Raw genomic sequence first — 15,106 nt, forward strand, 5'->3', positions numbered from 1 at the left:
CCCAACTGCACGACCCCCTCCCATACAGGAGACCGCCCTCCGTCAGGCTCATCCCCTAACCGAGCTAATAAGCAACCCCAAAGAGACGAATATATTTAAAGAAAAAAAAAATATATATATATGTATATATATATATATACATAATAATTAATATTTTTATGTTGATATTTAATTGATCGCAGAATAATAGCTTAATTTAGCGAAAATTATTCTTTCATTGTCAAGGAAATTCAGAGAAATACTATACTTGCTTAAAAGAAGGAAATAGTATTCAAGCGTTAAAGCGATTTTGCTTGGATGATAATTACGAAGCAGCATTTAGCTGATGCATTGAGTAAATTGTTTTTAGACACAACCTTTCCAATGATGTTTATTTTTTCTATATACCACCTTTAATACTAGAACGATAATAGCAGAGCATTCCACTAGCCTACTTATTTTCTAGCAATAGGACATAAAGGTGAGACCGAAAAAGAAAAGTACGAAGATAGGATGACTATATGGAGATTGTAGAAAATTGTGTAGAAGTGTATACTCAATGTGCTGCAAGATATATATATATGCGTGCGTATGTATGTGTGTGTGTATGTTGTATTATACTTCAGCTTTAGGCAAGAGTTTCATCTCATGCGTAACATGTTTTTCTGAATGTCTACTCTATTGAAGATACAATCTTGCATAGAAATACTCAATAAGGATATTTCCGGCACATTATATTCAGATTAGTTGAAATCAAAGTCATGATAATTTGCCGTTAAAATTTTAGAGAGAATGCAGTAAGTTTCAACTTCTGAATTTAACTTCCGATAAATGATCAGAAAATGACAAGAATAATTCGAAACTATTCTATATCTAAATATCAATTATCTATGTATTGGACATATTCTAGTATGACAAATATTAGTTCCATCAATATTATTTATATCTTTTTCTCGTTTCCGATTATTTATTCTTATTTTGCTTTATTTTTTTTTGTTTTATGTATGTATTAAATTATATATACCATTATTAATATTATATATATTAATATCAATGTTATGTTTGACTTCTCGTATTATCTTGCCTATTATTGCCTCTAATTATATTATTCATTGCATGATTATCTTTACGATCGTTGACAGCGATGTGTTCCATTCAATGATGATTTATTATCTTGAAACGATAACTTCAGGCAGAGTACGAGACATGTAATATTCTTCCTTCCCTTTCTAAGTATTTCATATGAACACGCAATTCTATTAGTAATTAAAGTAGATGCAATACTATGTTTTATTTGCCGAAGAGTAGAGAATATAATACTCAATATCTTTTATACTCGAAAAAATGATTATAGTAATTATTTCTTTTTGCGCAAAAACAGTTCTTATATGCTACACTTACAGTTTTAGTTTGTTCATTCTGAATACATTAATGAATCAATATACATTAATACATACATACATAGATACATATATATAAGTTTTTGAGTAATTGCATGTGTGTGTATTCGCATTTAAAAGAACACTTTTTTATAATAGTGGCATATTTCCTATCGCAATAACCACGCCATTACCGACAATAGATGCTAAAAAAGCAAGTGATCTCAATTCTTTTTGTTACGAATATCGATTCGCTTGAATATCAATTTGAATAAGCGGATCTAGCTTGCCTAGATACTAAGAAATTAATATTTATACTTTACACTTTTCGCGTATTTATTTTATTCGCGTAAAGTATTTTTGAAGTACGATTCTTATTGTGATTAAGAAAAATATAATCCCTATTGTGATTAAAACTTCGAAAATTAGAAAATAGCGATATTATAAGAAAGTAAATGCATTTATATAAATCATATACATATATATGCAATATTAAAAGCAACCTCTCCAAAAGTGATTGACCACAAAGGCAGATTTTACTATATAGAAATATCCAATGGATTAAATATTAAAAATATAGAAAAATAGAAAATATTTATTTTTACATTCTAACACAATTTTCTACTTTGTAATTTTATTATGTTATTGTGGTTTTTACCATTTGCGTAAAATTGATCTTGAGAAAGTAATAAAAAGAAAGAGCCATACGTTTTCTGTTCGTAATGTACGCAATTGCTGCGCGACAATCTATGATTTATGATCGCACAATGTTGACAGTCAAAGGCCTTAATCGAGGCTCTTTCTCGGGTCGACTCTGCGTCGTTTCTCTGGTCATGAATCGAATAGTAATTGTCGCCAAATACATCTTCAATTCATGCTAATTGCTGAATCAAATGTAAATTAGTAATATTCATTGATGATACGTGTGACTCATTATAATTAATTGTTAGTTATACCTGAAATGTAACTGTTGATAAATAATCGAAAAATACGAAAAAGTCTTACTATATACTACATATATAATTCGGTTTATAAGAATAACTCTCAAAAAGATACGAACACTTTTTTATGATATGAAATGATATATAAATTATTTTGTTTTGATGCAAATAAAGTTTCTATGTATCTTTGCAGTCTTTTTTTACATTGTTTAACGTTTTTCAAACGATATTTCATGTAATGTCCCGTCATTCCCAAATGTCATGCGATATTTATCTGCCGCCATTTAAATACGTAATGGACTCTCCATGAAATAGGTCGTGGATAAAGTGATTGTAACTAACATAAGTAACTAAAATAAATCTCCCGCGGCTCCAGGATATTATGGATTAGTTCCGCCTTTTAACGCAGTGTAAAATAAACTGTATCTAACATTGTGCAACATGCGCGGATTTCAAGGCTTGATAGCTACGAAGTCTCGTGTAAGCTCGTTCATCTTTTATTCATTTTTTATTCATTTTTTATAATGGATCTTGAGTATTATAATTATCGAATTGACTTGGTGATAACATTAAAATAAGTAATTGTCCATGTCCAACAACACAGAATCTCCGTTTTTGTAAATAGATAAAGAAATTGAATGCATTGTTTATTTTGAATAAAATATAAATCAGATTTTTGATGAGAGTTATGTAAGTACATATAAGATATCGTTGGTGTTAACAACACTTTTCGAATTTCTATTCACATTTTATACAGGGTGCGGCATTTATAGTGACGCGGGCATATTTTTCGGAAAGGAAGTGAGATATCAAAAAATGTTTCAGACAAAAGTTGCATGATTTTTTATCATGTGGCCCCCTCGAAACCATGCAACTTTTGTCTGAAACATTTTTTGATATCTCACTTCGTTTCCGAAAAATATGCCCGCGTCACTATAAATGCCGCACCCTGTATATCGAAGATATAAATATCACAAGTGTTAATTGTTAATAAATATGTATATAATTATTTTCCGAAGTATTATATCTAATATAATACGCTAATATAAACAAGATAACAAAAATTGTATAATAATTGGATATTACAAGATTCATCTCTGTTTTCCTCTCGCACTTGTTCGATATAAGATTAATATTTCGAAAATAAACAAATCTAATTCACACTCTATGTTTGTGTGCGTACACCTTGATACATTTTCTATTAGTAGGATCTTTGTAAGCTTTGAGATCTGTGATGATTAAAGATGTTCAGTAAAAGTTCAAGGAGGGATAATAATCTTTCCGCAGACAATTTTTTGCATCTCTCCAGCGAACTTATTTTCCAATCAAGAATGTGTAACAAACTAGACTATCGAGATTGGCGCAATCAGTTGCAACCGATTACTCGAGATTACCATTTTATATCCTGTCGATGTTCCGTACTGGGTCAACTGGGCAAAGGGGTAAGCAGGTTACATGGCGAGCGACAAGCGTGCGCTTCGGTATCCCACCCGACTCATCATCGCGCATCTTCTTCTTACCTCATGATTCTCAATGTAGAAGTCGATGAATGACAGTCACCTACGACGCATATTCTTTTTCTGTCGCGCTCGTAGCCGTGAGTGAAAGCTCGCGCGCGCTCGAACGTGCTCGTCATGCTTCCGGTGCGGTACATTTGTTATTCGTGTTCCTCGTTATCACCTATAGATGCATAAAATGTTTGCGGAAAACTATCTTTCGGTGATGATGAGTTTCCTATGCAGATGTGATAGATCTATATTTCCAGATCAGTGGAGTAAGACGGCCGTCTTTTCCGGGTTGCGTTCTGCGAAAATATTGTCCGCATTCAATGATTTTAACGAATCGCGTTTTTATTTTTGCAGCTTGAAAGATAAGTTCAGCGAATTTTTAAAGAGTCACGTCGAAAGCATAAGAACATCAGTAATCACATATGAACAGAGAAAAAAATAAAATTAATTATTATAGATCATATTTTTGATGCGGATAGGATTTTTCAGGTTCTATTTCTTAAATAAAATAATTCTTCTTTTCTAAACATTCTTTTATGCCATAATATTGTGTAAGCTATAGGATGTATAATGCTACAGGATTTATAACGTAAATGCGATCGTTCAATTATCTGAACAGATAGATTTCGAATAAAAAGCACCCCCAATATGCAGGATGTCCCTGGAAAAACATGAAGAACCTAGAACTCTCAGGGATTTTTTTTATATTTGGAAAAATCAGAATCCTCATGAAATTTTATTAGAATTCGGGGAATTTAAAAAAAAATTTTTAATAATTTTATTCTTATTGTAACCAGTCGGCAAACCAACTGAATTATGTGTCTAAAATATATTATAAATATATATCTATCTCTGTTTATGAACAGAATATATAGAATATGCAGTTCATTTTTTTTATTGTAATTTTTAGTGATATAAGATTAAAAATGTTATGCAGGTGAAAAATGTTTATCTTATGAAAGTTATCTAGTTTTTTTTTCAGTACATTTTCAAATCCAGCACTTGAAACTTAAGTGACTCTGTTTTTTCTTTGTATGAGTGAAAAATATTAAAAAACGCACACAATTAAAAAACTTATTTTAGAAAGTTGCATCCAAAAAGAATCTCTAAAAAAATTTTCTTTATCTGGAATTTTGAATAAAAAAACCTGGAAGATTAGAGAGTTTTTTTTACAAAATTTGAGTAGACACCTTGATTCGACATAAATAAAATATAAAAAAGTAGATATATCTAAAAATAAAATTGTATATCAACTTAGGAACGACATACCTCGATACAAATTTACATATCAACAATGCTATAAAAATCGTAAAATTATATAGAGTAATATAGAGATTTAGATTTAATAAATTACTGTTATATTAATTCAGCCTTTCATTATTTGGTTCTATTTATTTAGTTATTTGTTAACAGTGTAATGTTGCATCGTTAACAAATAACCAAATAAATAGAACCAAATAATAAAAGATTCAACTAATCTAACAGTAACTTATCAATTCTAAATCTCAAACAATGTTGCATCAATGATAGCTTGTAAGTAAAGGAAGTCAAGCATGCTAAGAAAACCAGATATTGACCGTGAAGGAAGAGAGATTTTTAAAAATTGCACTCGAATGGCAAATAAACGATTCGAAACCAAAGTAAGGCGCACAACTGTCGTACGAAGGTTACAAACCGGTTGCAGAAAAGAGGCTGCATCGCAAACATGCATGTATTCTGATTCCATGTATGCAGAATGCAATGGCGTTAATACATAGTCAATATCAGTCAATCAATTTTTTTATATATTCCATTTACCACGTTCTACTGGTTATTATATAACGAGATTTCAATTTAAATATAATATTTGAAAGTCACGTATAGTCTCTCTCTCTCTTTCTCTCTCTCTCTCTCTCTCTTTTTCTCTTTGTCTCTTTTATATTCTTTAGATAATTTAGGATCGTTTTTTTTGTAGTGAAGATTCGGGGACATGATTTTTTCTTAATTAACTGCTTAATATTTAACATTAAATCTCTCACACAGTTAACTCACAAATCAATATTTGATAAAAATTTAATGAAACGTAAATTGAGACTAAATATAGTTTGGCTATTTTAAATTGCAATTTAATTGCTTGAACCTAAATTTATGATAATATCTCAATATTTAGACGGTAGAAGGACTGGAAAATTATACACCTTCGCAATTTTTTTTTCGCTAAAAAGAAATCGGCTTCCGAAATTCATTAAGACAAATTATCATATATGGGTTAAAGTTTCTGGTACGACAATATTTCCTTAAAAATAAAATTGGACCTAATTTTATAGTGTTTACTTTCCGCTTTAGGCAGAAATAATTTACGAATTATAACGTTACCTGTAATTATCCACGATAAAAAATTGAGGGTCGTTGCGGGTGGGTACCTTAGATAATATGGCGTTCCCACTCGTCGAGAAATGTTTACAATTGCGTGGAAGAGAATGTCGCGGAGAAGAACCTTTCCTGGATCTGTGAAACGGATTACTGAAGGATATTGTTATTACGGCACGTGCGTTGCCGTTTGCTCCCATTCTGTACGTACGATTACAGGACACCCCGCTTGCTAATCATGTACTACAGAATGGAAATGGAATATATAGCGTTTAATAATTACGGTGCGGTTCACCGCTGTTACTTCAAGTAAGAATCTTTGTGAGAAATCTTGATTGTCTGGCAGCCACTGGGTTGACAACTTTATCATGCAGTTATGATGTCCCGTTAAAATTTTTTTTTTAATCAAAGATTAAATTATATTCATATTCTTCCCAGAATCTGTTAGATGAGACAAGAAAATTAGATTGGGACTTTTAAGGTAGCCTAATATTTTTTTATATAGATACAAATTTTTATATAATTTATTAAATAAGTGTCTTTATTTCTTATAGACATAAACATGTGGTATAATGGTTAGCAAAAAACATTAATAGATTTATCTAGAAGCATTCTTTCTCGCAAGATGTTATCCGATAATTTTTCTGCTACTTTTCCCTCATTGTTCAGTATTTTATTTAATGTTATGAATTTTGTGCTTGTTTCACTGTCATTACACGGAAATTCTACGACCAGCCAACCATCAACGAATCCTCTATGTGTTTCCCAAGACGTCGCATTGCATAGAGTGCAGCGGCAATCTCTCTCAGCAGTGTTATCTAAGCCATGGACCGTTACCCCCACCGACCTAAATGCACGCCGTATAAATGGTCACGACACCTTCTCACCACTGTCAGTAAGCAGTGCATCTAATCTCGTCTGCAATGTACATCACGGCGCTGTGAAAATAGTGTGCGGTTTCGTGGCGTTAATTTTTTTACACTTTGTATGACACATCATTTATGATTTTTTTAAATTAATTATAACTTTCTTTCTTTCTCTGTGTGTGTGGGGCATCTCGATGATTCATACAATTTGCGATCGAGAATGACTATACTTAAAATGAAAATTCGGCACTGCACAGCTGATTGGCGTCGTCTACAATGAGATATGTAAACCAGTTAATTGAAATAATCAAAATTAATAGTGCAAGATTAAAATTGTTTATTTACATTATGAAGTGCGGAAATTTTGAAGTTATCGAGTGGTCTTGCAGAACCGGATGTCCAAGAGTGGCACAAATATCGTGTTGGATATTAATTCTGTTGATTATTTGTTCACGACGAACTTACTCATTGACATTTGATAATACAACGAATCTTTTTGTCCAAAAATGTCAAATGGAATGCAGTTTGCATAAAGATTTTACAACCTGCGGGAAATACAAAGTTGTGAGATGGTTGAATACAATAGTTAGAGAGAAGGTAAGGGTTTGCTGTAAATAAACGATATCGGTATCTATATATGTATATATATTATGCCTAATTACATTTAGAAATTCAGAAATTAGTAGCTCACATCGCTACAATGCTAATTGTGCAATAAATATATATTTTTACTTTCATATTAAAATAATAAAGTTATTAATATTATTTGATTTGACTTTTATTTATATGATTCTGGTCTAGCTGTATTAAATATGATTTTAATAATAGGATTATAATAAAATTTGTAAAAAGATGATGAATGATTAATATAAATTAGGTAATAATAAATAATAACAATTATATACACACATATATATATATATATATATATTTCGAATAATAAGGATACCATCCATGCACAAGCAATCCTTTTTGCCCTTTTTACCACGTTCTCGAGCATTTAAGAACAGCATAACGGAAACCCTAAAATTTGTTAGGGATAGCGTAGAGGATTTATTGACAAAACGTGCCATTGTGTATACAGTAGACAATTCAGCAGTTGCTAGAGGCTTTCCGTCGAGTTTAATGTTAGTGGACGAAGATGAACTTACGCAGATGAAAGATAAGGAAGAAGTAGAAGGTAAGATTTGATAGCAGATCTATCGATAAAATATTCAATAAAATATTCATATCAATAAGAATATATCTGAAAATATTGTATTTTTCTGCGGGTTCTTATTTTTGATTTTATAATCTCATATAATAAAAACTTTGAGAGATGGACAAACATACATATACATATATACCATACTATAACTATTCTTTATATTTTTTATTCCTGAAATTCTTGAAGTTGTTAGTCTTTATGATAATATATTGATTTCTTGGCAATAATAAAGGAAATATGTACTTACTGTTTTATACAACGGGACATTAAAATTCGTATCCGACAGCATAATTGTAGCTTGTGTCGCATTTTGTTTCGGATAACGGGTAACGTTATAAAACAAGTATTATCACTGCAGAAACTCTGCAATCAACTCTTACAATGCCCTGCAGATTTGAAAAAAGCGATGAATGCTACAATGAAATGACAACGTTTACTTCCTTGTATTTCTTGTAACGGCAACGATATTTAGCTGATATCAATAGTTCTATAGTGTTTAGTGATAGTGTTTACAAAAGAGATAAAAAAATTAATAATTATATTATTTTACAGGTGATTGGCGAATTTTCAAGAAGAAGAAGTCTATAATCTTTCCGGTTCTTATATTATTAAATTTAATAAAACTAAAGCTATTGTTATTACCAATTATTCTAGGAGTTCATTTTATTAAAAAGATTCTCGTGTTTGGATCGCTCCTTTTAACATCGATATTGGCGCATTTGAAAGTATGCAAAATACAAGCTGCTGGTCAATATGGTGGTGCTCATACGCACCATTCGCATCCTTTTCATTTATGGTCCACTGCTGCGGAATCAAGTGACTATCCAACGGGTAAGAATATATTTTAAAGAATTATTTTTTTCTGAAATGTATATACTAAACAAGCATTTATTATTTGATAAACTTTTAAATAGGATGAGTAAAAAAAATACGAAGAATAGTAAAATATTTTTAAATATTGTAATATTTATATTTCCAATATATTTCCAAAAATTATTAAAATCTGTTATTGCATTTGGGATTCCTTTTATAATAATAACGCTATACATTTGATTATATTATTAAGTCATATGTGCTAATGTGAAATAAATATCTTTGCCGAACAAAAGTAATTGGTACAGCTTTGCATAATCATAAATTATCTAGGCTAAGTTAAGATCAACATCATTCAAATGGTGTAAGGAGCTAGCTGATGCATCTTTGTAGACGAATATATATGAAGTATTGATACGCTGACATCAATATATTTAATGTCAATCGACAGCATCTGTTAGAGTTCGTTCCGATAACTGTACATTTGACATAATTAAATGCGTCATTATCTTTTTTTAAATCTTGAGAGAACGCATCACAATTGCTCAATATCAATATTCGCTTTAATATTGAATTTATTTCTCACGCAAAACTTTGTCATGTGTTAGGAAAAGCACTCTACGCCTATTTATTTAGAGTACCGTAGTTTTTTAATACACATTTTAACATTCTCTTTACAGGATATGGACAAGACGACACTAATTGGCACAGAAATGATTACCAACTAGGTTATACGAATTATCAGTTGTTTCGCAATCCTTACGGGTGAAAATGTTGCAAACTATCACCGATCACTAGCGAAAAATTCATATAATTCTTTATTTTGGATAATCTTAGTGAAGTGTGCGAATCAGTTGTATTGAGACACGCGATATTGTTAATATCTTAATAAGTAATGCATTTGTGATTGGATTGATTTTTATAATCTATCTAATCATGATAATCGCGCGTAATTTTCACTAAAATTGTTCGTGGCGCAGTGAATTGGTATATGCCGAGTGAATTCCAATCAACGTCGCCAATGCTTATCTCGGATCCGTTCATTTGCCGCCTATCCTGCCGAAGAACACATACTTGCGAAATGACTTTCACATAGCTTCTTACCGTTATTTGTGAGGCACATATTGATATATTTCCAGTCTCCGTAACTTTGTAGACTTTAAAAAAGGGCACGGTGTTAACGGTACATCCGTCTTTTCTTTAAATCCCACATTAATAGAGGACGCGTGAAAGAAAAAGGAAGAGAGAGAGATAAAAGATCTATCTATCACAAAGATAGAGAGATAAAACGCCTATCTCTTATAAATTATAAAAATTAGAAACGGTTTGCGCAAATATGCAATTATTTATAGTACCTACAAAGTGTCTGTTGACCTCTGACACTTAGCGTTGCGTTCGACACGCTTGTCCCAAGCGCGTTTCTTCACAAAAGCAGAATTTTTTAAGATGAGGATCGACAGGTCGCCAGGTACCAGATGACTACAAGAATGATTCGTGGTCAAGGTCACGTGCCGCCCGGATATTCGGTCGAGTACGATGGCTCCTCTGACTGACCTACTGACAGATTTGGACGAGCGCCCAGTTTCTGGCTCAAACACACGCGCGTAAGCTGGTTTGTGCGTGCCGCTGTGCTGTGTGTATCTTGATCGGCGTGTGTATACACACGCGTGTGACTCGTACACGGTTCGATCGAAGACCGTTATCGGCTCGCAGACGATGCACCGGCTCGCACCAATCATATTCGTCGTTAATACATTTTAGACTTTATGGATGACGTTGTTACATCCGATATACTATTTTGCTCTCACCCTTTCCTTTTCTCGATTTACCGCTCTCCTTAACCCACCGCGCGCTCAGCGATAGGATTAATCTTACAATTAATTTTCTATTATTTTTTTGTTATCACATCTTCTAATACGTATCTTCAAAATCAGATGATCGATCTTTTCTAAAGAAATGATTTTCTCTTCACATCGTTAGAATTTTCCATTATTTTCAATTATAAGAAAAGATACTAACAATAAGCCTCTTATAAAGGATATTATAAGTGAAAAAATGTGAGAACTTGTGAAGTCGTCGCTCCACTGACGAGCGACATATTGATAACGATGTTCACGCGGGCTTCATGAAACGGTAGGAAATGCGAATCGGAAGCGACACATTGCGCATCGCTACGGATAAGCGATCGATACGCGGCATGCACTCGTCCACAGCAACTCGACCGTTACGTTCTTACGTTATATGCGAACGAAAAAGTCACATTAACGTAACGGACCATCGTCCATGTCACGGCGCTCGACTTACGCATCCGTACGTACGTCGAACGTATCGTCTGTATATTGTACAATTCATATATGCGCGTATGACGTAGATGGATGATCATGAACGGTATGCGTTAAATACCGGAGATGTTTCTCAGGATGTCATAAATGGAGTTCGCGGAAAGGAAAGGAGTGTCGGCATGAATGATTTAATTGAAGGTTTAGCTTAAATAGTGATCTGTCTCCTTTTTTAGAGGAAATCATTTTTGAAATCGAATGGAATTATATAGCATGATAAATAAATGATTCTCTGGGAAAACTCTTAGATGAAATGTGAACTTTTAGCACCGTTTCGCAATGTACGAATGCGTTTTCAGGTTTCAATTCTCTGCTCGTCTGTGTAAAAATGTTGATATCACAAGATCGACAAATCCGATGCGTTTTGTGTATAGATTTAATTTAAACTTTACAAATTTAATTTTTTTCCTAGATACTTTTTAACAATATTAGTCATATAAGATATTGCTTGCGTCTTTGCGTGAATGGAATAAAATGAGAATAAGTAGGAGAATGCTATTATATATAGTGTTGGTAATCGATCATGTATTTTTTAATTTTCATAAATTTAGTTTCTAAAATCTTTTTGACAATCTTTTGTGATTAAAAGCAGATTGTGTGTTTAATATCATTTTTTATTCGTGATTGTAAATATAAGTAAAATAAAATTGTAGAATAAATTAATATTGAGAATAAATTAAGGTTCTCCTTATTTTTCCTCAATTGAAATGTGCACTATAATATATTGTACTTACGAATTTCACGCTCTGCTTTGTGTCGAGATTGTAACATATCGATCGACCAACGATTGTAATATATTTACATTGTTTGACGTATATGTTAAGAATAGAATAAGGTTGTAAAAAGATTATATTATTTTTTTTTCATTAAATCTTTGCGTTTAAAAATAATGAATTTTTTAATTCAGTGTTCCTTTTATTAATTTGAATACGTGATAAGCTAAACATAAGTATTAATGAAATATCGCTCAAAAAGAATCTGTGAAAGAAAAAGCAAAAATATTAATAGCAGGGAACTAAATGTACAACTTACATTTTCGTGATGTAAGCGAATGATTCTGTAGGTGTGTCACACTGGTTTGAACGTGAAACTTGAACGAAAAGAAGTAACACACCGATTTGACCCTGTTTTCATAAGAAATACATTTTTGTACAATGAAGTCAGAAATCAGGGATTTTAATTTATAGTGCCGAATTATAAATTGTTAAAAACCGGTAGAAAGAATGTATCATCAGGAATGATCATACATGAAATTTTAAGAACTAAAAAAAATTCATTCATTATAGAATTATTTTATTGTAACTTTAAATATTTTTACAAAGACTGGATTTTTAAACTATAAAAAAAAAAACTCTTTACTATTATTTGTATCTGTTTTCATAAAAAAATATTATTTTTGTAAAGCTTATCTTCTCTTCTTACAAGCATTTCGCGATTTATGATGCAAATTTTATTGGTCTTTTTGCGGAGCTCTCGAGAATCTGTTTCTGTTTAAAAACGTCAATAGTATTCGATGATATTCTTGTAAAAGTTCTTTTGGTATTATAACGGTTTTCCTCTAACACTAAATATTCATTTGCAAATAGTATCTTGAATCATTGATCTTATGTACCGCGGTGTCAAGTATAAATGGTAATCACTAATGCAGTAATCGAGTCAGTTGTTAGTTTCATCATAAAAGAAAGGATGACTTATCTGTCGATTGTTGATGAAACCTAAACCAGTTTTTCGAAGACTGAATGAGGTCACGAGTGCTATTCGATAAAAATGTCACTGAAGGTATTCACCTCTGATATATTGGTAAGTTTTCGAGAAAATAAGAGAAAACGCTCGTAAAAGTATGCAACCACGATTGAATTCATGACTAATTTGATTCAATTGGAATGAGTGCATCTTCGCTGACGTCATAACCAAATGTAGTTTCCACATAAAAAGTAGATCATATAGAAAATTGATCAAAACTCGTTTTTTACATTCTCTTATCCCTTTGTTAATAAATATTTGTGTATAATCAATACCATGACTTTCAAAGATAATGTGTCGCACAAGTGTCTACTAATTAAAATGTCTTACGCTAATTATATTAATGTCGTAAGCGAGCACATTAGAAATAGTACGAATATGATTAATGTATCTTATTCACACAGATACAAAAGAGTAGATTTTAATTAGCTATCTAAATCTTGTCGTTATAAAAAAAATTAATATAACACGAATAATAATAGAAGCCTTTGGGGTGTGCACATTCTTATTCTGGGAATATCTTTTTCGAATATAAATAGCATTTAGAAAGAAAAAAGATCAAACCAGATCTTTCAAGAAAGAAAGACCAATACCATAGCTAGAGATCTTTTCAAAGTATGGACCAAACATGAGTTTGAGAAAGATGTAGATTAATTTGTAAATTAATTTGAATTTTTTTGATTGTCCCCTACCTTTGCTGTTATCTCTCCATTCAGTTTTATGTCTTTCTTTCTCTTTCATGCAAATTAAGATTTATTACTGTAGATATATTAGATTCTACAGCGATTATCAAGGGAGACAATCTCTCATTGAGCAACGTCGAGCGAAGCTCATTACACTGACTGATTTGGACGTTCGCCGAAAATGCTGTCGGGTGAAATCGCACGTAAGCAGTAGGATTTCAGTAGCTAGACCCGCGACAAATTCGATCGATTGGTTCTGAATGGGGAAGGATTCCACCTTAAAGCGGCGATCGTATCTACGATTCTTCCTAGGAAAGAGTAAGAAGGGTAGATTCTAAACCGATGGCGGGAACAAACGGACGAATGAACGAACGTGGTCAGCAAGAAGTCGTTTGGAAAGGAATGGCTAGAGGGACGAAGAGACGGATGGCCGGGTAACCCAGATCGGGTCAGTCGAGCCGATCCTACGGAGACCGGCTGCCAGTACAGCATCGGACGTCGTACACGATTCCGGCTTTCTGGCGGCTTGATTATTCAAGCGCGCTCTATCGACCGGCTACTTCTCGATCGTGAAAGAAGTCATTCGATTGCTGAGATTTACGCTGATTGTCTATAATCTAGATGCAAACAGGGTGTTGATGTCAGCGATACACCGTGAAAGTGAGTACAGGGCAATTCGCGAATAAGAGATACTCGTTAACACTTCTATGGATCGTTGCATTTGATTGATGGATAGAATTATCTCTAGCATTTACGCGCGAGTAAAAAAAGAAACAGAGCTTGTTTGTGTGAGATCATATTTAAAATTGATTGATGAAGGGGCCATACTTTTCGTACGCTAAGTATTTGTCACATACACGTGTGCATGTTTAAATCTTTAAAAGTAAATTACAATCTAGACATATGTTTTGGGCTTTTACGTTATTATATTATATTACATCTCACATGCGGATTTTAGCGAAATTTAAAAACGATAAGAGGAAGTTGTTATTGATTTAGCTTTCTTCTCTTAATTTTATTAAGAAATACGTAAAAATTAATTTTATTAATATAGGATGTATTAAAGAATATTTTAAATTTTATATATATAATAGTTATAACATTAAAACACTCATAACTATATGTAATATATAAAATTAATATAAAAAAAAAATTTTTAGAAATTAATCGGTGATTAACATATAAAAGGGAAATATAATCAAAATATATAAAAATTTGTTAGTAAAGATAATAAATCATTTATGGAAATATTAACAGATTGTTAAAAATAAAGTTCGATTGTTATTTATTAATCTATAC

The 15,106-nt window shown here is 32.0% G+C and overlaps 2 protein-coding genes across 2 annotated transcripts in view; both read left to right on the forward strand.

The window, feature by feature from the left end:
• The first annotated feature begins 7,957 nt into the window (after positions 1–7,957).
• On the forward strand, positions 7,958–12,271 carry LOC115239425. The gene is made up of 4 exons (XM_029813936.1): positions 7,958–8,202; positions 8,782–8,825; positions 8,904–9,060; positions 9,723–12,271. The coding sequence occupies exons 1-4, from the start codon at positions 7,977–7,979 to the stop codon at positions 9,809–9,811; spliced, it is 516 nt and encodes a 171-aa protein (XP_029669796.1). The 5' UTR covers positions 7,958–7,976; the 3' UTR covers positions 9,812–12,271.
• Positions 12,272–14,314: 2,043 nt separating this feature from the next.
• LOC115239429 overlaps positions 14,315–15,106 on the forward strand; it is a 26,162-nt gene continuing 25,370 nt past the window's right edge. Inside the window, exon 1 of the mRNA XM_029813943.1 lies at positions 14,315–14,467. The gene's annotated coding sequence lies outside the window, so the exon portion shown is untranslated. The remainder of the gene's footprint in view (positions 14,468–15,106) is intronic.

This window comes from Formica exsecta, unplaced genomic scaffold (assembly GCF_003651465.1).
Source record: "Formica exsecta isolate Colony F162 unplaced genomic scaffold, ASM365146v1 scaffold38, whole genome shotgun sequence".
In the NCBI taxonomy this organism is placed as follows: Eukaryota; Metazoa; Arthropoda; class Insecta; order Hymenoptera; family Formicidae; genus Formica; species Formica exsecta.

Excerpts from the sequence above, each read along its gene's own strand:
- LOC115239425 (XM_029813936.1), top strand. The coding sequence starts at position 7,977 with ATGCACAAGCAATCCTTTTTGCCCTTTTTACCACGTTCTCGAGCATTT. Across the intron at positions 8,203-8,781 it reads AGATAAGGAAGAAGTAGAAG|GTGATTGGCGAATTTTCAAG; the intron begins GTAAGATTTGAT and ends ATTATTTTACAG. Across the intron at positions 8,826-8,903 it reads AGAAGTCTATAATCTTTCCG|ATTCTCGTGTTTGGATCGCT; the intron begins GTTCTTATATTA and ends TTTATTAAAAAG.